The following is a 24,739-nucleotide window of genomic DNA, read 5'->3' as shown; positions in this document are numbered from 1 at the left end:
GTTGATAACATGTTTAAATCTATGCTAATTAATCCAAAAGTCTCGGTGAAACAAATTTTTCTAGGAAAATATATATTGGCCAATTGACATGAGAATGAAATAGGTGAGAAGACTGATAACCATTAAAAAAAAATTTTTCAGGGACACCTAAATGGCTCAGTTGGTGGATCATGCAGTTCTTAATCCCAGGGTTGTGAGTTTGAGCTCCACGTTTGGTGAAGAGATTACTTAAATAAATAAACTTTAAAACAAATTTTTAAAAAAAGGTCAAAGTTCCATCTCTTGTAAAAAGGCTTTGAGGTCAGAAACACAATATTTTCAAATTTAGTAAAATAGATAAGTCTCAAGGCAATATTCTTACCAACAAGAAAATAATAAAATGCTGGCAATATTCTTACCAATAAGAAAATAATAAAATGCTGGAAATTTATTTTTATAAGGCTACCATAATTCTATTACCTAAACCTCACAAAGATAACAAACACAAATAAATAAAGCATACAAAAACAGGCTTTCAGTAGATTTGAAACTCTGTAAGGACAGCAACAGTATTTGACTATCCCCTGCTGTATTTCCAGTTTTAATATCAATTACACAAATAAATATAGGAAAAAGAAAATATTTAAAAAGACAGACAGAGCAAATGTATATGTACAGATATAATAAAACAGTGCAAAAGTGGATACATTCCAGAATGCAGAGTGGATACATTCCAGAAGGCAAAGTGGATACATTCCAGAAAGCAAAGTGGATACATTCCTGAATGCAATCTGAGAGGTAGACAAACCCTAATTCAATACATTAACTGAACATGAGGTCTTTATTTATTTATTTTTTTAACGATTTTTTTGTTATTTATCTACTTGACAGAGAGATAGTGAGAGCAGGAACACAACAGGGGGAGTGGGAGAGATGTTTAAAATGGCATTTTAAAAAATTAACACCCCTCCACCATTAAAATATAAAAATAAACAACATTTTAATATTCTAAGTCTAGAAAAATAAAGTATCTGTTCAATATGATTAAAAATGTTATCTCAGAGACAAAAAAAAGATGCCATGTATTAATACTCTTTTATAACATACTAGAGATTCCAGCCAATGAAATAGTGGAAGAAAAAATACATAATGTACAAATAGAGAGCAGATAAAAGTCTCATATATTGACAATATCTGATTAGAAAAATGTAAAAATTTAAAATTAAGAATAACCAAGCTATTAGATATGAAACAAACTGAAATTATTCAACAGTAAATTTAACTAAGAACATAGTTGGGAGTAAAGATGAATTAAATTTGGCTTTGGGTATGATGAGTTAATGTTATTTGAATGATAGATGTGCTCATTCAACTACTCAGAATATAGGACTAGAGTTTGGGGCTCCTGGGTGGCTCAGTCTGTTAAGCATCTGACTCTTGGTTTTGGCTCAGGCCATGATCTCAGGGTTGTGGGACTGAGCCCCACGTTGGGCGCCATGCTCAGTGGGGGGTCTGCTTGGGATTCTATCCCTGTCCCCTTCCCCCTCTGCCCATTCATGCTCTCTCACTCTCTTTGTCTCTTTCTCTAAGATAAATAAATAAATCTTACCAAAAAAAAAAAAAAGAAAAGAATACAGGACTGGAGTTTGAAAGAATGGTTCTAGAATAGTCCTTATCAGACTACTTGGCCAAAGTAAATTCTCAATTATTATCTGTTGAATAAATGAAACAAACCTATCAGAAAGAAAAATTGAATAATACCAAGATAACGCTAGACCATGGAAGCCAAAATACACATATACAGACAGACAGACACCTACAGACATACATGAGAATGTGTCATATGCTGCCCAGGAGTCAAACAGTACGAACCTGGAGCAAAATTCACTTCATTGCCAGGAAATTATTGTTGACTTAAAAATATAAAACGTTAGTTGAGAAGTAGAAACAGAAGGAACGTTAAGAATAATCTGGCGAGGAGAAAAAGGAGGTAATAGGTGTAGACCTTTTTAAAAAATATGTATCTTCTTATGGCTAAAGTTAAGTCATAAAAGCTGCAAGTCCTCAAAACTGAAACAGAATCTCATTGCTGTCTCTCCTTGTAATTATACACACAATTCAATTTTTACAACAAAGCAAGTTTTAATACATATCTCTTTCTCATCTTAAAACAACCTGAGAGGTAGACAACAGAGTATTAACCTCCTCTTTAATTTAGGTTTTAGGGGCGCCTGGGTGGCTCAGTCGTTAAGCGTCTGCCTTCGGCTCAGGTCGTGATCCCAGGGTCCTGGGATCGAGCCCCGCATCGGGCTCCCTGCTCAGCGGGAAGCCTCCTTCTCCCTCTCCCACTCCCCCTTCTTCTGTTTCCTCTCTCGCTGTGTCTCTCTTAAATAAATAAAATTTTCATTAAAAAATAATAATTTAGGTTCTAATTTTTTCTTGATATTAAATTCATAAGGTTTAAAAATCAAATGTTCAAAATGGTAATAAATTCTTCCCACACCTTCCCAAAAGCAATCTTATGCTATCAGATTCTTCTCTTTGCAGAGATATTCTCTGCATAGAAAAGCAGGTAAGTTTATGTCTTACATAAATGGTAGTACACACTTTTACCTTTGAACAGATATTGACCAAATCTAGGGATATTAATTGACTTTGTCAAAGTTATCTGACTTAAAATTAGAAAGATGCATGACTAAAGCTAAAATGTATATTTTTCTGGCACTCAGTACATTCACTAATACTATGTCCTTGATGGGCTTCCTAATGAGAGTAATGGGTAAGCCCTAATTTATGCAATATATCTGGTACTGCAAAAATTGAATATGATTTTGCAATTACTTATAAGATAAATTGAGAAGTGCTTTAAATTAATTTCTGATTCATCTTCAATTGGTACTAACACCTAATACATTACTGATTCATCTTCAATTGGTACTAACACCCAATATATTAGTTTACACTTGATATATTAGTTTGAAGTCCTAATAAATATTTTCCTTATTTAATGAGATTTAGGTAGGAGCTTGTACTCAGAATGAAAGACATTTAAAGAACTTTCCAGAATATATTTTAAAAAATCAAATAATCATCCTTAAATGATCTATTTTGAACACGATTTTTTAATGCCAAGCTTTCATAAAGTTGTGCACATTTGTTCTGTGTACTTACTTGCTATAACGTTTTTTGTTTAGTGATTATGCGCAAATGCTTCATCCCAACCACTGCCAAACAAAATGTAATTAAAAGTGTAAAAGCACAAAATAATTGTTTTGAGTGTTTCCCCTTTTGATTATTTTAGTTTTTATTTCTAAATGCAAGAGCCACGAGTTTGTTAATCACTTTTCAAAATATCTTTTGCATGCACTTACAGAATGTATTATGTAAATCACACTACTTTATTAATATACTGTATATATCTACTATATATAATTAACATTTTTGAAACAAAAATAGCAATATGTTCAAGTGAAAACCCAGAGTATAATACTCTTAATTAATAGAAAGGAATAGGAATATCTACAAGTTGTCAGAGTATAAATGTTAACTTTTGACCATCTTTAAAAGAACATTTATTTCACAAAATAATGAAAAACACAAAGCTGTTGCTTTCTACCACACTGATTTGCTGCTTATGTTAAGAAAGGATTATCACATTAACACTACTGACATTATACATACAATAAATAAAATAAATCTCTGTAAGAAATTATGGTTCAAATTATGAAATACAAATGTTTCAGAGTGCATACAACTTGCATGAAAAAAATGTGATTAAAGAAACCAAATCCTTCTATTAGCTGCAGTGGACCCCTAAAGCAATTTAGGAATTTGTTTCTTACAGACAATTAATCACATGCAGGCGTGCCAGATGAGAACTATTGATTGCCCTTTTCCAGGCTAGTGGCATTCAGACAGTAGACAGACAAATGCCCTAAGCAAGGAGAAGCATCTTTCTGCTTCTGCCTGGTGTAGCTTTTAATTGTTCTTTCCTAAAATGTGTGACATTTTGCTGTTAATCTTCAGTGTAGAGCTTACTCCTTTCTCTTTGAGCAATACACATGTGTTATGTTTTTCATTTACCTTTACACCAAGGTCCTTCATAAGTTCAATCTCAAAATTCACTGCATCATATGGTAGCCGGAACTGAGGGATTTCAGAAATACTGGGGGAAAAAAAAAAGAAAAGAAAAAGAAGCATTTGTGGAAAAAAATCACTAATCTTTAAAAAATGCAACAAGTCTATACTGATCAGTATTAAAGGAATAAGCACCTTTTCTAAGAGTATTTTCGTATCACATGAGTGTGAGAACATCCCAATTTTACATGCATGACACAATATTATGTGAACAACAGTAGAAACAGTAGCAAATGATATGTAAATAAATATAAACAATGGAAAACAAATAATAAATAGACAATTGGTCAAAAGTAATTCCAACACTTTTAAGTTTATTAAAGTATTTAGTTGAATTATCTACTAACAATCCTATGAATTCCTATGAAAAAGTCTTAAAAACACAAAAATTAGCTGAAACTATTTTTAGTGTTTAATATATATATATATACATAGACACACATACATATATATTCCACAAATAAACCACTAGCTTGGTTCAAATTCAAATCTGAACTTTGTATTACCATGCTGTTTAGGATTTTATGGGATTAGTTCATGTGATCTATAGAACACTTTTTATAGTAAACCAATCTTCTTCTATTAAAGCAATAGGTGTCCCAAAAGGATACAGTCATTAAAAAGTAATCCTATTTAATATCAGCACTTGCTGTCTGCACCTAAAAAAAAAATGAGTCCTAAAATATAATCATTTCAACAGTTTAACAGTTTATAGAGTACCAAAGTTAAGGGCAAATACCTCTTCAATGTTTTGTAGCAATAAAAAGGCTATATATTTTCATGAACATAGAGTAATTCATTTATTCAGTTATCTACTTATTCAATAAGCATTTACAAAGTGCCAGACACAGCATTAGCTGCAGTGACTTGATGGTGAATTTTACCAAATTCCCACTTTCAATATACTCTCCTTTTGGTGGAGAAAGTTACATAAACAGATAATTACAATAGAATGTAGTACACACAATGAAAGAGATATATCCAGGGATTATGTAAATAAATTTGTAAAATAAGTAATTGTTGAAGATGAAGCTCACGGATCATTCAGTGCCAAGTCTTCCAAAGTGCACATGCAGGGCGCCTGGGTGGCTCAGTTGGTTAAGCGACTGCCTTCAGCTCAGGTCATGATCCTGGAGTCCCAGGATCGAGTCCCACATCGGGCTCTGCTTCTCCCTCTGCCCCTCCCCCCTCTCATGTGCTCGCTCATTCTCCCTCTCAAATAAATAAAATCTTTAAAAAAAAAAAAACAAAGTGCACATGCAGATTCTTCATTCTTTGGTGACTAAAGAACTTAACCATTCAATTTATTTTCATACATAAAACAATTAGCAAGATACCACGCTCAGTGCTACAGAAAATACAATGTATTTAACAGTATAAAATCAATGCCCTATACTAAAGGAGCTTTCCATCTAGTTAGGATATAAGATTATATTTAAGAGTAAATTTGGGCCTAGGTCAGAGATCAAAATCTCTTAAGCTGACTTGTGGGCTCTAGCCACACTATCTCAAAGTCATCATAATGCTCTGGGCACCACAGAGAGGTGAATGTGGACAGTTGTAATTGGGACATATTTTATTCACCAGTGGATGAGGTCAGCAGACAGAAGGGAGACAGACACACAGACGCAGTACTGTTCGACAAATGTAAAATATCAATGTGAACCAGAGTGTTTCAAAGAAGGGGCGGCTTATTATGGGATGAGATAATCAGATAGGTGAAATGTGACAAGTGATCAACTTTCAGTGAAATGAAGAGGGAAGGCATCAGAGGACAAAGAAAATGACAAGGAAGAGAAAGAGAAAGGGGAGGGGGACAGAAGTGCATACTGTGTTCAGGGAATGGCAAATGAAGCAGAACGGTGGCAGGAGGCTTTAGCAGGAACACCATAGCCATGCAGTCAGATTCCCTGAGCACTAGATGAATTCCTCCTTGTCTCAGAGCTTTAAATGCCATCTACATGCAATAAATCTCACATTTTTATCCTCAGACCTAAATTCCAGACCTTTAGGTTCACTTGGATGTCTAATAGGCATCTCAGATTTATCATGCCCCAAACTAAACTTTGGGTCCTCCATCTTAACACAGGCCCTCAGACAATTCCATTTTATGAGTTGCTCAAGCCCCAAATTCCATCATCTTTATTCCCTTACCAGCATAATTCCAAACCCAGGTGCAGGCCATAAGGGGGTGTATTGAGTTAGACTATTTAAAAGTTATAAGACTGATTAAAATAAACCTGTTTTGTATTTTCACCATGAGCTGCTCTCAACAATGTCACTGGTATTCTGTCTCCCTGCCCTCCCAAAAAATCTTTGGTAGATCTAAATTCTAAAGAATCACTATGGTTGCTTAGAGTTCTAGTAGTATGTGTATAAGTTTTAAATTGTCCCATTTTTACTACCCATTCTTCAATAAACATTGAGTTCCAAAGGGAAGTTAATGTGGGAAATTCCAGTTAAACATTGGCCACTGGCACAGGCTGCTTCAGCTATAAGCATTCCTTGTTCCAACTGCTCATAAGCGGCATGTGTCTCCGCCCCTTACTATTACATGTCTAATGTTTAAATGGTTGATTTGGAATTGATAAAAGATAGACATGACACAGTATGAATTACTTCAACTCTGTAATTCTGGGCAGCTATGAGGAGTTTTTGTGTTTCAAATTAAAATTAAAATGGTGACACGGTGAACTATATCTTTAATATTGAAATTATTTCAGTCGTCAATGTCTTGTTTTATAGGAATGAATCAAAATAATTTTTATTACTGATTAGTACATAATTCTTTTTGAAAATAACTTTATTACATGGACTAGACAATAAGCATGTTTAAAAAAATCTATTTCAGGCATTCAGATGTGCTAGGTACACATCACTAAACTGCCATTTAAAAGAAAAAAAACAACTAATGAATTTATCATCACCTGACATATTCTGTATTTGGTTTACTGTTTGTTATTGTCTGCCTCCTATCACTAGAGTGTAAGCCCCACGAGAACAAGCACCTTGCTTTGTCTACTTTTGAGCTCTAGTGCCTGAGATAATGACCAGAACATAGGAGATCAATAAATACTGAAGGGAGAATGGAAGGAAGGAAGGGAGGAAGGGAAGGAGGGAAAAGGTAGGTGATATCAGGTCATGGCTTTAGTGCCAAACCAGATCCACTGTCTCCTAGATTACGGGGGGCTACTGAGATTTCAAGTTGTAAAGTGATATAATCAGATTTAGAAAAATATAAGAAAAATGAATTTGAAAAATACAAATCAGCAAGCAAAGAGAACCATTTGGAGGCCACACTATAGTGGTGACATGTTTGGGGCATAAAGATGAAAGGGGTAAAAGGGCATCTTAAAAAGTATTCACAAAGGGCATCTGCCTTCAGCTCAGGTCATGATCCCAGGGTCCTGGGATCGAGTCCCGCATCGGGCTCCCTGCTAGGTGGGAAGCCTGCTTCTCTCTCTGCCTCTGCCTCTCTCTCTCTCTCTCTCTGTCTCTCATGAATAAATAAATTAAAAAAAAAGAGTATTCACAAAATATAGGGGTGCCTGGGTGGCTCAGTCATTAAGCCTCTGCCTTCAGCTCAGGTCATGATCCCAGGGTCCTGGCATCGAGTCCCGCATCGGGCTCCCTGCTCAGCAGGAAGCCTGCTTCTCCCTCTCCCACTCCCCCTTGCTTGTGTTCCCTCTCTCGCTGTGTCTCTCTCTGTCTCTGTCAAATAAATAAATAAAAATCTTAAAAAAAAAGTATTCACAAAATATAAATTGCCATGATACTGAAGAATAGTGCAAATAATTCCCATATGTCTTGGTGATGCCATCCACTGAGAGAGGAAACTTAGAAAGAGGAGCAATATTGGTATAGTGAAGTTTATAAGAGGAAATGTCCAGGATGTGAATGTATGGCCAGGACAGAGAGAGAGGTTAGGACAAATACAGATTTTTAAATAATTTGCATGTAACTGGTAACAGAAACAATGAGAGTAAATGAGATCACCGCAAGACTATCTGGTGAGAAAGGGGATATAAAAGAATGAAAGACAGAATTTGACTGGAAGGATTACTTCCCAAGTTTTTTGTGCTTATGAAAACAAACTTTTATTCCTCTATCTGTCTGTGCTCTTCTAACAATCTAAAGTGTTGAAAGAAATTTTTTCTTGTGGCAACTGTAAATCCTTTAGTACTGTCAGTGGAGTGTCAGAAAATCTAAAAACAATAACAACTTCAAACAAAACAAAACAAAAACTTTCTTCCCTGTTCATGTTTCTTTCAAGTAAATGGAATTTACCTGTAACAACTCCCATTCTTTTCAACTCACAGTTCTTACACTTTAATAGTGCTTTGCTTCTCTGTATTATGGTATAGGTACCACACTTTAAATTTGTGTTACATCACATATTTTCTCAAAATATTTCCTATTGGTATAACTAATTCACCTAAACCCCTCTTTTTTATTGTGAATCAATATGAAATGCAACAGACATAGTGTAAATGTTTGAAATAACTGAAGCAAAGGAAACCATTGCTCTGATTATCCTACATAACAAAAATGTCATAGTTCATATATATTAATTTTTAAAAAGTATATATATATACACACATATGAATGCATGCACACTTAAGAGTCTGTTAATACCATCTTTATTTCTCTTTGTTACTGTAATACCAATCCCTTTAACCTTTTTAAACTCATGTCCTGAGAAAAGAAGCCACAGTGGGAGGAAAGCAAAACTACTGATTATTTTAATATTGTTGCCACGTCAAAAAAATCAATCGTGTTCAACACAATAGGGATTAAGTCCTTGCTATCTTTCACCAACCCTAGTGATTTTTTAAAAAAAGTGGTTGTGATACTAATTCACCAGGGATAAAAGAATGTGTTTGGATGCAAAGAAGAAGGAAAGATAAAACTTGACATCACCTCTTTAAGCAATTGATTTCAAATACAAAGCTAATTTAATCTTTTTTAGCCACTTTGAAGATACAAGAGAATGAGAGGCATCTGTAAGTGAGAAAATAAATTAACAGGAAAAGGTTGTGGTTGTAATGCTGGCTAAATTCCAGTGTCAGTTTTTATAATCCTGTTAACAGTGGCACATAATGCCTCTTCCACGGGACGGTCCACAAGAGGCTGATTCAACATTTCATACTGTCCCTAGATACTGGGAATGTTCAAAGGCAAAGGAAAGAAAATAAATCAAAAAAGAATTTAAAAAAATGTTTGGTCATTAATGCAGGAGAGTCTGTCCCACTAGAAAATGCTCAGCAAATACATAAAAATACACAAGTTTAGTGTTAGTTTCTATGATTTAGAAATGCCTATTCTGCATTTGAGTTACAAAGAGATGGAGATGCTAGCAAACATAATAATCTGCCAAAATTGTCCACACAGAATAATTCACAAACAGGGCTTGTTCCATTTTAGGCTTCTTGTGAAAATGCAATTAAGGGGCAAAAAGATTTTTCCTAGACTACTAGGGTATACACCAATTAAGTTCATATTTTTTAAATTAGCTCACATATTCACTGATGTGTATAATTGAAAAAAATGTACAATGCTTATACATATGTTGTTAATAGATTATGTTTTTCGTAATTAATAAAGCTGTGGTAAAACACTATTAAAAAGATAGTCTAAATCATTCCCACAAAATAATATATTAGGTATTTACATTCCAGGAATAAATAAAAAAACTTTATAAAATATGTGTAATCCCTTAAAACTTATAGTGGTGAAATGTCAATACAGAAAAAATAATTATTTCTTGACAATCAGGTTATTTTTTCTTCACTTTATGCTTCAGATTCTCTTGAACAGGTTTTCCTATTATATGATACCTTGGCTTGATGATTTAATCAGTTTTATATTAATGCAAGCTTATCTTGGGTTTAGCATATAGTCATTTGACCAATATTGAAATTTTATAATTATAGACACAAATGTATAGGTTTCATAAAATATAAAAAACATAAGCACAAATTTTAGTCACAATTTGATTAAATGTATTGCCTATGATGTTTAAATATGATAAACTCACTTTGAGAATAGTTCTATAGCCATTACACCTAAATGCTAAGTACAACAGATATGCCAAATGACAGTATTTTATAATTCATGATTTTCTGATACAAGATGACATATTTATGAAAAACAACAATAAAGTAAGTAATATTATTAACTTCCCACCCAAATCCTTTCTCATTTTTACATCAAATGTTTTAAACAATATAATAAACTTTATTTCATTCTAATCACAAATGTAATATATGTTCACTATAGAGTTCTATTTACTTTAAATAAAGCAAACTTCTCCAACCAATTTCTTTTTTTTTAATATTTATTTATTTATTTTAGAGAGTACAGGAAGGAGAGGCAGAGGGAGAGAGAGAGGGAGAATCTCATGCAGAGTCCCTGCTGAGCTTAGAGCCCAAGGTGGGGCTTGACCTCAGGACCCTGAGATCATAATCTGAGCCAAAATCAAGTCAGATGATTAACCAACTGAGCCACCCAGGCACTCCCCTCCATCCAATTGCTAAGTGTGGTTTGAATATCTGAAAGTCACTGATACAAAGCAAGTATTTCTCATTTCAATGAATGAATCTTCATGGGAATAAAAGACTATGACTGACTCTTGATTTATAATAATGATGCTGATTAACATCAAATATTAGTAAAGAAAACTGCATAAATGTACATTAAAATGGGACAATTTTAGTAGACTCTGACATAATTTTAATCAAATGCAAAACTTAAAGAGATTTTAAATTCAAAATATGTAAGCAGGAAAACATGTCTATGTACACAACAAAATGAATTGTCCAATATTTTATAGAACTAGGTTTTTCCCATCTCTAATTTCTGTAATTTTCAGATATAGCTCCATTAAAAGACAGATTCACAGGGATGAAATGAGTTTTTATATGGCTGGTTCCTCCATCCACAAAATATTTTGCTGAGATTTATCTTAAATTCACAGAACTAGACAGAGAAATTTTTAAATAAATATTGCTTATGCCAACTGTAAATTTAAAGTGAATAATGAAATCAAAATTGAGCATTTGGAAAAAAAACATTTAAAATACGATCTGAGAGCCTGAAGTTCCTATATGATTATGAACCTACAATATTCATAATTGTTTTACCCCGTCATTTTTTTTTTTAATTTTATTTATTTGACAGAGAGAGACACAGCGAGAGAGGGAACACAAGCAGGGGGAGCAGGAGAGGCAGAAGCAGGCTTCCCACCGAGCAGGAACCTGATGCGGGACTCCATCTCAGGACCCTGGGATCATGACCTGAGCTGAAGGCAGCCAGCCGCTTAATGACTGAGCCACCCAGGCGTCCCTACCCCATCATTTCTGATACTATAAACATGAAAAAAAATGTAGGCATTACCTTAAACCACCAACATATTCTTGTTTTTCAAAGATAGTGATGTCAGAGTAGCCTAATCGAGCCAAAAAGGAAGCACAACTTATACTTGCAGGCCCAGCACCAAAAAGGGCAATCTTTGCAGAATAGGCTTCAGGCATTTTTTCTGGAGGAGGCAGAGAAAGATTCCGAATTTGTGTGATATTCATTGCTTTGAACACCTATGGAGAAATCAATTGTCATGGTTAAAAATTGTAAACTAACTTTTATATCCTCAAACATATTTTGATCTTTCAAATGTATTAGTGTTTTAAATAGAAATATGGAGTACATTTTCAGTATTAATATGTTATAATTAGAAGTTGTATTGGGTCATGTAGATGACATTCTGTACTTAACTCTTTTGCAATCTCTGGAATTCCTTTCCAGGGTCACAACTCCTATATGAAGCATTTTGGCTCTCTTTACTTACACCCACCTCTAGGCCAAGTTAAGTGCTCCCTCTCTGACATCCTACAGTATATGTTATATGCCTCCAACGTAACCACCTACCAATGTTTATGTGTCATGTTTCCATGTTAGTCAGTAGAACATTTGTTCCTTGAGTCAGAAAATATATCATTTATAAACACACATACACACATATAACTTACTGACTATATGTTTTAGGTATTTTAAAAATCATGTTACCACTGTACAACCAGCAGTTAGCACTAACCTGGCACATAGAAAACATTTGGTAAATAATTTGTTGGTATCTGCTTCTGATTATGATAGATTAGCTTTTGAAGGATAACTTTTAAAAATATTTTGGAAGCACTGGAGAGCTACCTGAAGTAATAAGCCAGACTGGAGGGGCCAAGATCTCAAGAGAAAAGATAGCAGCAGAGAAGTGAGATTACAGTTCAAGAGTTACTTTTACCCTGCGGTAATCAACCATTTCATAGCAGAAGGAGGAAGCCTGTGAATCTTGTAAAGGACCACAGCTCAGAAGAGACAGCAAGAGATTTTGGCAATCTCTTAGGACTACAGAGACACAGGGTTTGGGGAATGTAAGAGACCAGAAATTAGAACCAGAAGAAAGTGCAGAAAAGTGAGCTTACTTTTTTTTTTTAAATTTTCACTCAGCTTTAATTACAATCACACATTTTAAATTCAAACAGGTGACCAAATGTGAAGCATTCAGAATAATCTGATTACAAGTCTGGTTAACTGAAAACAAAGACTTCTCCATAAAAAACATAGTTTTCTATGCATTCCTGTAAAATAGAGCTAGATCTACAAAGTAATCTATTTAACAGGTTGTAACTAGGGCAGTGTGACAAAAAGTAAAAGCAAATGGCTTAATTCTTATGGATACATTAGATTTGATGCTGCTTCATAATCTGCTAACAAAAATAAAAAACCAGTATATTGTCTTGATTTGTAGGTTTTCTTCCCATGTCAGTAAAGAGCTTTTCCTTGTTTTTCATACAAGCAAATCTTGTAGCATTAGCCCTTAGGAAGGTTACTGCAAACTCTTTCCATGGGCAGACAGCAATCTCTTATTTGCAAGGTTGTTCGTCAGTGACATTTATAGCTCCATTATTCTTCTTCAACCTCCAGGATGCTGGCTAAGATTGTCAGGTTCCAACCAAGTATTCTCTCACGTGTTTTGGAATTTTCCTTTGCCATCACAACATCTCCAGGTAACAGTTCCGTTACACCACTGAGAGCCACTGCTCCCGCAGGGGACCAATATTTTGGAAAACTAAGCATTTTCACAGAACGGCAGTCGAAGGTTTTCAGTACCAGAACTCTGCCTTTCACTAATCTGGTTTGCACACAGCGCCACCTGGGCACAGTACCACTTAAATCTCAGACAAGGTCGGAGACCACCCATTTTCAAATAATCTTTTGATCTACCACCAAAGCAGGGCCTCCCAAGTCCAGACGTAAAAAAAGAAAGTGAGCTTACTTTTTGAACTACATAAGGTAAAAGGCTAGGAATCTAAACAGAAAATCTCTGTAAAGAAGAGGAGAACTTTCTGTACTCTAATGGTCCAGAGGAAACAAAAACAAGTGTAGTAATAGCTAGAGAAGGAAGAACCCTAGCAAACAATTGGCTGAAACCCTTGGAGAGCTATACTCTACAAGTGGGACAAACTAGAGGTAGACAAACAGCCTGAATCAGCTCAGCCCTTGTGAATGAAGGTGATTAGTGATTATTCCACACTGTATTTATTTACTAAACGATAGGATAATAAGTCAACGATAGCATTTACAAATTTTCATATACAAGGCCTGGGTTTTGGTAAAAAAAACCTAGCCTTGACAACAACTAAGGACTAAAAACTGCCAAGAAATAAAAAAAAAAAATAGAGAGAGATGCATACAAAATCCAGTCAGTGTAGTTACCAAACATAGACTTTAAAATAACAAGGATTGAGCACCTGGGTGGCTCAGTTGGTTGAGCGACTGCCCTCGGCTCAGGTCATGATCCTGGAGTCCCTGGATCGAGTCCTGCATCAGGCTCCCTGCTCGGCAGGAAGTCTACTTCTCCCTCTGGCCCTCTCCCCCCCATGTGCTTTCTCTCTCTCTCATTCTCTCTCAAAAATAAATAAATAAAAAATCTTTAAAAAATAAAATAAAAAATAAAATAAAATAACAAGGATTAATATATTCAAAAACAACATATTAAGAATGTGAACTTTACCAGGAAACTGGAATTTGTAAAAAAAATAAAAGAAATATGAGAATAAAAATAAATGAAGAAAGAAAAGAAAAAATAAAGATAGAAAAAAAAAAACTAAGCACATGTATTTAACAACAGATGGGATAGGTGAGCAAAAAAGGGCAAGCAAACTAAAGATGGGTCAGTAACAACTATCTAGACCAAAGCATGAAAAGCAAACGGGAAGGAAAATACAGGAAGAAAACAACAAAAACAATAACAACAAATAAACATGAGACAAAAAAGACAACATATAGAGAGCTAATATATACATAATTGGCATCATAAAGGAGAGGAGAGAAAATGAGACAATAGCAATATTTCAAGAGAAACAGACCAAGAACTTCTCCAAACTAATAAAAGCCATGAAGGCAAGAAGTTCTAAAACCTTTAAAAAGATAGATATAAAGAAACTCATGCAGATCACAATAAAATTGCTATGAACCAAAGAAAAAGAAAACATTGAAAACAACCATAAAACAAAGACACAGTACTGTCAACCAGCAACAAAAAAGGGCTGAAAGCTTTCCTCTCAAAAGAACTGATGGAAGAAAGCGGACAATGAAATGGTATTTTTTTGAGCAGTGAAAGAAAATATCTTCTACCTGGAATTCAATTCAGAAGGAAAATATCCTTCAAATGTGAAGGCAAATAAAGACATTTGCAGGGAATATTTGTTGGCAACAATAAAAGAAATACTAAAGAGTATTAAAGGAAGTTCTTTAGGAAGAAAGCATAACACAGAAATACAGGAAGGCATACAGGGCACTGAGAATTATAAATACATGGGTAAATGAAAAGGACACTGACTATAAAAAGTAATAATGTCACATGGAGATTATAAATGAAAACTGAAATATACAATAAAAAATATCAGAGGTTAAATTGACTGAAAGTGCACTGGATCATAACATTGTCTAGGAAGTAGTAAAAATACTAATATTTATTAGGCTGTAATCAATTTAGGATGCATATTGTATGTCTACAGTAACTACTAAAAGAATAGTAAAAAATTTAATAGCTAAGTTATTGAGGGAAAAGTTGAATTTTAAAAATACTTTATTAAGGGCGCCTGGGTGGCTCAGTTGGTTAAGCGACTGCCTTCGGCTCAGGTCATGAGCCCGGAGTCCCGGGGTCGAGTCCCGCATCGGGCTCCCTGCTTGGCGGGGAGTCTGCTTCTCCCTCTGACACTCTTCCCTCTCGTGCTCTCTGTCTCTTATTCTCTCTCTCTCAAGTAAATAAATAAAAAATCTTTAAAAAAAAATAAAAAAATAAAAATACTTTATTAATACAAAAGAAATAAATGAGAGAAAATTAATGCAATAGTTGGGTGGAGGGAGAGAGTAGAAGAGGAGAAAACAAGTAGTAAGATAGTCAATATAAATACACACATGTGAATAATTACATTACATGTAAATGGATTAAAATTACAATTAAGAGATTAAGATTATATATAAACCTTAAGCATAAGGACACAAAAAGTTATAAAGGATGAAAAAAGTTATTCTATGCAAATACTAACCAAAAGAAGGCTGGTATAGGTATACCACTAGTATCAGACAAATTAGACTTTAAGGCAAAATGCATTACTAAGGTTAAATAATAACAAAAATGTCAATCTCCCAGCAAGATTTTCCAATTTTAAAGTTACAGGTACCTAATAACAATTTCACCCAAAATCTATAAGGAGAAATAGAACTAAAAGTGGGAAAGATGGATCAAAATTTTCTCACTATTTTCTTCTCATCAAAACTTGACTGTCAATAGAAGTGGCCTATGAATAAATACACATATTAAGGGTTAATTATGTAATATTTAAGAGATTACCTCACGAAATAATTTGCATTTAACAGGTAACTCAGGCAAAGGGAGTTTTCCTTGGGAGTAAGGGATCAGGGAGATAGGATTTGATGTTTTTCTTACATTCCTACCCTATACATCACCAACTACTCAGAATGAAGTAAAGCCATTCAAAATATTTAAGGAATATCCAAATTATCTCACTTAAAAATTAGAGATGGGGCGCCTGGGTGGCACTGTAGTTTAAGCGTCTGACTCTTGGTTTTGGCTCAGGTTGTGATCTCAGGGTGGTAAGACCAAGCTCCACATTAGGCTCCATGCTCAGCGTGGAGTCTGCTCAATGTCCCTCTCCCTCTGCCCCTCCCCCCTACTCTCTCTTTCCCTTTCTCTCAAATAAATAAATAAATAAATCTTAAAAAAATTATTATTATCAACAAGTACTACATGACCTAATAATGTAGTCTAAGCTAAATGGCCCTCACAAATGTCCTCACAGCACTTTGTCCTTTTTATCTATCATCACATTTTACTGGTTTACTTATCAGGTTCTTCCCTTAGACCATAAGACCTTTAAATGCAGTCATCATATTTGATTTCATCTTTTAATTTCTAGTGTTTTTATATAAAAAGGGTGTACATACTAATTAATGAGTTTAAATTAAATTAGTAATATAATCATTTCTTATTTCCAGCAAAATTTAGGGTTTAACAAATTACAGATATATATTCTTGCTCTTTCCTTTGCTATCCAAATAGCACAGATTATCTCTCATATTATTTTTGAATCAACACGTTGTTAGCTTTCATTTCTTTTTAGCAAGCTGAAAAAGAATGAAATTCTAATTCAAAATTAATAAGCTATTTTACTGAATCATTAATAGAAATGTATTTGAGGTCTATTACATTTTCACAAAGTAAGATTTCATATACTTTTCACAAATCAATATTTAAAACATACCTTTAACACAACCAGGGAGAGCTATAGCTAATTTCATTTGGGAATTGAATAAATGCTAATCTTTCATATTTAGTTCAGTACTCACAGCTTTGTCTTATGTTAAAATTTACTACCATTTACTAGCATTAAATGGACTAAATGCTCCAATCAAAAGACATTAGGTGAAAGAATGGAAAAAAAATAAGGCCCATCTATATGCTGTCTACAAGAGACTCATTTTAGACGTAAAAACACCAGCAGATTGAAAGTGAGGGAATGCAGAAACATCTATCATGCAAATGGATGTTAAAGAAACTCAGACTAGGAATACGTATTTCAAACAAAATAACCTTAAAACAAAGACTGTAATGAGACAAAGAAGGACACTATATAATAGTAAGGGGGAAATCCAACAAGAACACCCCACTTACATTAATATACAGATCATCTAAGTAGAAAATCATCAAGGAAACAATGGCTTCCAATGACACACTGGAACAGATGGATTTACCAGATATATTCAGAACATTCCATCCTAATCCAGCAGAATACACATTCTTTTTTTTTTTTTTAAACAATCTTCTGGTCATTTTTTTTTTTTTAAAGATTTTATTTATTTATTTGACAGAGAGAGACACAGCGAGAGAGGGAACACAAGCAGGAGGAGTGGGAGAGGGAGAAACAGGCTTCCCACCAAGCAGGGAGCCCGATGCAGGGCTCGATCCCAGGACCCTGGGATCATGACCTGAGCTGAAGGCAGACGCTTAATGACTGAGCCACCCAGGCACCCCCAGAATACACATTCTTTTCAAGTGCAAATGGAACATTCTTCAGATTAGATCACATATTAGGCCACAGAAGAAGTCTCAACAAATTCAAGAAAACTGAAGTCATCCCATGCATCTTCTCTAACCACAATGCTATGAAACTTGAAGTCAACCACAAGAAAAAAATCTGGAAAGACCACAAATAACATGGAAGTTAAATACCATGCCACTAAACAAAGAATGGGTCAACCAGGAAATAAAAGAAGAAATTAAAAATACACATGGAAACAAATGAAAATGAAAACACAATGTTTTGAAACCTCTGGGATGAAGCAAAAGCTTTTCTAAGAGGAAAGTTTATAGCAATACAGGCCTACCTCAAGAAGAAAGAAAAATCTCAAATAAAAAACCTAACCTTGCACCTAAAGAAGCTAGAAAAAGAACAAGAAACAAAACCTCAAACCAGCAGAAGGAAGGAAATAATAAAGATTAGAGCATTCACCACAATCAAGTGGGATTTGATCCCAGGATGCAAGGGTGTTTCAGTATTTGCAAATCAATTAATGTGATATATCACATCAAGAAGAGAAAGGATAAGAACCCTATGATCATTTCAAGAGAACAGAAAAAATGCAACATCCATTCATGATAAAAACCCTCAGCAAAGTAGGTTAGAGGGAACATATCTTAACATAATAAAGGCCATATATGCAGAGCTAACATCATCCTCTCAGCTGAGAGCTTTTCCCCTAGGGGTCAGGAACAAGACAAGGATGTCCACTCTCACCACTTTTATTCAACATAGTTCTGGAAGTCCTAGCCACCACAGTAAAAGACAAGAGAAGGAAATAAAAGGCATCCAAATCAGTAAGGAAGAAGTAAAACTTCATTATTTGCAGATCACATGATACTGTATATCAAAAACCCAAAAGACTCCAACAAAAAACTGTTAGAACTGATACATGAATTCAGTAAAGTTGCAGGATACAAAATGAGTGTACACAAATCTGTTGCATTTCTATACATCATTAACAAAGCAGCACAAAGAGAAATCAAGGAATCAATCCCATTTACAATTGCACCAAAATCCATAAGATACCTCGGGATAAACCTAACCAAAGAGGTGAAAGACCTGTACTCTGAAAACTATAAAACATTGATGAAAGAAATTGAAGACGACACAAAGAAATGGAAAAATATTCCATGCTCACAGATAAGAATAAATATTGTTAAAATGTCTGTACTACCCAAAGCAATCTGCACATTTCATGCAATCCTTATCAAAATACCACTAGCATTTTTCATAGACCTAAAACAAACAATCCTAAAATTTGTATGGAACCACAGAAGACCCTGAAGAGCCAAAGTAATCTTGAAAAAGGAAAGCAAAGACAGAGGCATCACATTTCCAGACTTCAAGTTATATTACAAAGCTATAATAATCAAAACAGTATGGTATTGGCACAAAAATAGATACATAGATCAATATAACAATATAGAAAGCCCAGAAATGAACCCACAATTACATAGTCAATAAATCTTTGACAAAGCAGGAAAGAATATCCAATGGAAAAAAAGAGTCTTTTCAACAAATGTTGGGAAAACAGGACAGCAACATGCAAAAGAGTGAAACTGGACCACTTTCTCACACCATACACAAAAATAAATTCAAAATGGTTAAAGACCTAAACATGAGACTTGAAACCATAAAAGTCCTAGAAGAGACCGCAAGCAGTAACTTCTGTGACATTGTCCATGGCAAATTCTTTTTTTTTTTTAAGATTTTTACATTTTTTTTTTCTCAGAGAGAGAGAGAAAGAGCAAGCACAAGCAGGGGGAGTGGCAGGAAGAGGGAGAAGCAGGCTCCCTGCTGAGCAAGGAGCCCAATGCAGGTCTTGATCCCAGAACCTTGGGATCATGACCTGAGCCGAAGGCAGATGCTTAACCGACTGAGACACCCAGGCATCCTGTAAATTCTTTCTAGATATATTTTCATAGGCAAGGGAAACTAAAGCAAAAATAAACCATTGAGACTACATCAAAATAAAAAGCTTCTGCATGGCAAAGTAAACAATCAACAAAACTAAAAGGCAACCTCTGGGATGGGAGAAGATATTTGCAAATGATATATCTGATAAAGGATTGGTATCCAAAATCTGTAAAGAATTTATAAAACTCAACACCCAAAAAACAAAACAACATAAAAAGGGCAGAAGACATGAACAGACATTTCTCTAAAGACATCCAGAGGGTCAACAGACACATGGAAAGCTCATCATCACATATCATCAGGGAAATGCAAATCAAAACTACAATGATCTATCAGGTCACACTTGTCAGAATGGCTAAAATCAACAACACAAGAGTCCATAGGTGCTGGTGAGGATGTGAAGAAAAAGGAACACTTGTGAATATTGGTAGGAATACAAACAGGTGCAGTCACTGTGGAAAACAATATGGAGGTTCCTCAAAAAGTTAAAAATAGAACTACCTTATGATCAAGCAATCACACTGCTGGGTATTTACCCAATGAATACAAGAAAACTAATTCAAAGGGATACATGCACCCCGATGTTTATAGCAGCATTACTTACAGTAGCCAAGATATGGTACCAGCCCATGGATAAAGAAGATGTGGTAAATATATATATATGTGTATATATATATATATATTTACTTAGTCAATATGTAATTGTCAATATATAATGTCCCTATATATATGTGTATATATATATACATATATATAGGGACATTATACAGCCATAAAAAAGAACGAACTCTTGCCATCTGCAATGACACAGATGGAGCTAGAGAGCATAATGCTTAGCAAAATAAGTCAGAGAAAGACAAATGCCATATGATTTCACTCATGTGGAATTTAAGAAACAAAACAATCAAAGGAAGAAAATAAGAGAGAGAGACAAACCAAGAAACAGACTCTTAATTACAGAGAACAAACAGGGTTACCAGAGGGGTAGTGGGTAGGGTGATGAAGATTAAGGAGGGCACTGGTAGTGATGAGCACTGGGTGATGTATGAAGTATTGAATTACTATACTGTGTACCTGAAACTAATATAACAATTACTATACTGTGTAACTGAAACTAATATAACAGTGTATGCTACCTGAAATTAAAATTAAAACAAAAATAATAACAAAAATTTAGTAGCATTTATAAATTAACATTGCATTTTAACAAATTTTAGAAGCAGAAAACAAAAGTTTTCTTAAAAGAATCATTTATTGCTGGTATCTTATACAATAAAAGAGAGTTTAATGTGATTACTTAGGACTTTAAGGCCAAAAAGTTTACATTAAAATCTGAAGTTAAGCTGTGACAATCAAATAGAAGAGGATTTTTGAAATATCTCTCATCTCACTCACCCAGAAGCAAGAGATAGTACAGTTTTGAGATACTGAACATATGTGACAAATTCTACCCAATGCTATGCAAATAAAGTAGTAATTATCCAATAATATACAATACATATAAATTTTCACCTAAGGACATTTTAATTACTTTTCAATGAAGCTCTAAGTGTTCTTTTAAAAACTGTCAAATACACGGGGCGCCTGGGTGGCTCAGTCAGTTGGGTGTCTGCCTTCAGCTCAGGTCATGATCCCAGGGTCCTGGGGAGTCTGCTTCTCCCTCTCCCTCTGCCCCATGCTTGTGCTCTCTCTCAAATAAATAAATAGAATCTTTAAAAAAATAAAAAATAAAATAAAAAATTGTCAAATACTGAGCCAAATAGATATGTCTATTGAAACTCTACTAGTGTCAAAACAGAGTTGGAGGTTCTCAGGGGCTTGAGGGGGTGAAAGCAAGCATTGTCCTCAATTCATATAACACCAAAGACATATACTATGGTTAACTTCTGAAATGGGCAACCCCAGGCTCTGCAGCTCATGAGCTGGTTAATAATACTCAGTACACTACCTTGCTCAATACACTAATCCATGAATGAGTATTATTTTTTTGCCTGTTTTGTTTTGTTCTTTTTTAAGTAACTTCTTATTGCACTGGATAGTCTCCCTTGGCTTTGTAATAAGTTGTATCAACCTTGATGGTTTCTAATGAAGTGCGTGCTTGAACAAAATTTTGTGAATTTTATCACAAAGAACAGCAATTTGTTTTTAGAGGTCTGACTTTTTTTTTTTAAAGATTTATTTATTTGAGAGAGAGAGAGAATGAGAGATAGAGAGCACGAGAAGGAAGAGGGTCAGAGGGAGAAGCAGACTCACCGCTGAGCGGGGAGCCCGATGCAGGACTCGATCCCGGGACTCCAGGATCATGACCTGAGCCGAAGGCAGTCACTTAACCAACTGAGCCACTCAGGCGCCCAGTAGAGGTCTGACTTTAAAATTAGACTGCTTGGGGTTGAGTCTTGATGTCCATCATTCTCATGGTGCATGGTATTGAACAAGTCCCTTAAAATATCTATGCCTCTGTCCCCTCAAAGTGTGGTTATATATATATATATATATATATATATATATATATATATGGTTATATAATTTAATTTTTAATTTTTATATATTGTATTTTATATAATTTAATTTTTAATTTTTCATAATGGTTATAGATATATGGTTATATAATTTAATTTTTAATTTTATATATTATATTTTATATAATTTAATTTTTAATTTTTCATAATGGTTATATTTAACAACCAGCTCACCCTCTCAAGAGCTGATCCTAGCTGGCTTCATCACATTATTGGACTCAAGAAAATATGTGAGGGTTTGCACAATTTTTTTTAACCTCTGACATAGTTGTATCATCAAGCCCAAACTTTGAGATATATCAGCTATACTTGCCAACTTCCTCAAGACCTGAACAAGTAAGTGGCCCTCTATGCTTTTAAAACAGTGGTATTCTAGGTCCCTGGGTGGCTCAGTTAAACATCTGACTCTTGATTTTGGCTCAGGTCATGATCTCAGATTTGTGGGATTGAGCCCTGTGTGGGGTTCTGCACTCAGTGGGGAGTCTGCTTGAGACTCTCTCTGCACCCCCCTTCTCATGCGCTCTCTCTCTCTCTCAAATAAATAAATCAGGCTTAAAAAAGAAATAAAACAGCGGCGTTCAACTCCTTTTCAAGTGAAATACACAAAATGAACAATTTCATATGCACACAATATACTTCCATGAATTTTGCCTGATTATTACAGAATGGTTTTTAGAAATTAGCTAGGAAGTCAATTAAATAGCTACATAAACATTTGGGGGGTGTTGATATATATCTAAGTACTTTATAAACCTAAGAGATGTGAATCAATTATTTATACATCTAAAATTGTCATTTTATAAAATTAATATATCTAATAAAGTTAATGCTGAACTACGCTTACAATAACAAATCTTGTGATATTTTTTCTTAAGACTACTAATCCATAGATAGTATGAGTGGAAAAAAGTAATTTATACTATTGATTAAACAGCAGGAATTAATTTTGTCCTGAAAGTTAGTCAATTAAAACAAATCTATAAAATTTAAGAATGTTAATAAATTAATAGTAATACAGCATACTTTTAATTTCCTTTTTTAAAACTAGATCAGTCTTGGGCGCCTGGGTGGCTCAGATGGTTAAGCATCTGCCTTCGGCTCAGGTCATGATCCCAGGGTCCCGGGATCGAATCCCGCATCGGGCTCCCTGCTACTTGGGAGCCTGCTTCTCCCTCTGCTTCTCTCCCTCTCTCTCTCCCTCTGTCCCTCATGAATAAATAAATAAAATATTAAAAAAAAAGAATTTTTTTATAACTAGATCAGTCTTCAAATAGTAACTTAAAATGTAACTTAAAATCACAAATAATTCATATATAAATGCTGTATTAAGTCTACTTGTTTACAATATCAAAAGAATATTTCCTAATAGATTTTCTTGGAGTATAATTCCCATTGTTTCATAATGCAACAAAAACTTAATTCAAGACAATTAAGTTCTTTAGGTGAGAAAGATCCCTTTCTTTAAAACAAACTTCAGCTGTCATTCCATTGATTAATTTTCTAAGATATAATTTTTTTTTTAAGCAGACGATTCAAGTGCCAAAACAAGTTAATAATGGAAATAGGTTAATCAATATCACGAGGGAGTAATTCAAGTATTTAAAGATGCAAGGAAAGTATGCTCAGTATGTATTTCCCTACAATAATAAGGCCAATATACACTGAGCACATACTATGTGTTGGGCTTTATACTAAGCCACTATATAAATGACCTTATTTAGTCTTCAACAATTCTGCTACGGGGGTACAATTATTATTTCCATTTCTCAGATGTGGAAGCCACTTTCACAAGGTAAGGATTTTATCCCAAGACCATTCTACTCCAGGGCCTGAAATCTTACTGTTACTGTCAATTTTTTATAGGTATTTTCAATAAGAAATCCTTATGCACATATAATATTTCAATAGGGAATGTATAACTGAAAAAAACTAATACATGAATTTATCTTTTGTAAGTCTAATACACTTAAAACAGTCAACTAATAACAAAAGGTGGGGGCGCCTGAATGGCTCAGTCATTAAGTGTCTGCTGGCTCAGGTCAGGATTCCAGGATCCTGGGATCGAGCCCCGCATTGGGATCCCTGCTCTGTGGGAAGCTTGCTTCTTCCTCTCCTACTCCCCCTGCTTGTGTTCCCTCTTTCACTACCTCTCTCTGTCAAATAAATAAATAAAGTCTTAAAAAAATAACAAAAGGTGATTATACTTAGTAAATTAAACTTACAAACCAACAACTATTAATGAAGCTTTTGAAAAACACAGCACTACACCATTTGGTTCCCCAGCATGCTATTCTGCAACCTGAGAAACTGAGGTGTTAGCTGTAGCAAGAGGAACATGATCTTATATACTCAATCAAAATAATTTATATTTATGTCCTTTTAATAGTGTTCCTTTTCCTACCGATGTACTTAGAGAATCTTAAGATTATTTTACTTTTCATCAGTAGCATATAACAAACATTTATAGGGCCCTAAAATGAACAAGCACTGTGTTACATAAAACAGTGAAAAAGGCTTTGAACTAGC

The 24,739-nt window shown here is 34.5% G+C and overlaps 1 protein-coding gene across 2 annotated transcripts in view; it reads right to left on the bottom strand.

Annotated features, from left to right (window-relative positions):
* DPYD (dihydropyrimidine dehydrogenase) overlaps window positions 1-24,739 on the bottom strand; it is a 794,533-nt gene that overhangs the window by 550,893 nt on the left and 218,901 nt on the right. For both annotated transcript variants that reach the window (XM_088022348.1, XM_028101938.2), the window contains exons 6-7: window positions 11,512-11,708; window positions 4,063-4,144 (exon numbers count right to left, since the gene is read on the bottom strand). In XM_088022348.1, the coding sequence (XP_087878474.1) occupies window positions 4,063-4,144; window positions 11,512-11,708 (279 nt within the window). The remainder of the gene's footprint in view (window positions 1-4,062; window positions 4,145-11,511; window positions 11,709-24,739) is intronic.

Source organism: Eumetopias jubatus, unplaced genomic scaffold (assembly GCF_037043125.1).
Source record: "Eumetopias jubatus isolate StellerSeaLion01/CBP00866 unplaced genomic scaffold, mEumJub1_p1.0 scaffold_4, whole genome shotgun sequence".
Classification (NCBI taxonomy): Eukaryota; Metazoa; Chordata; class Mammalia; order Carnivora; family Otariidae; genus Eumetopias; species Eumetopias jubatus.
This window is presented reverse-complemented; position numbering and strand designations above follow the sequence as displayed.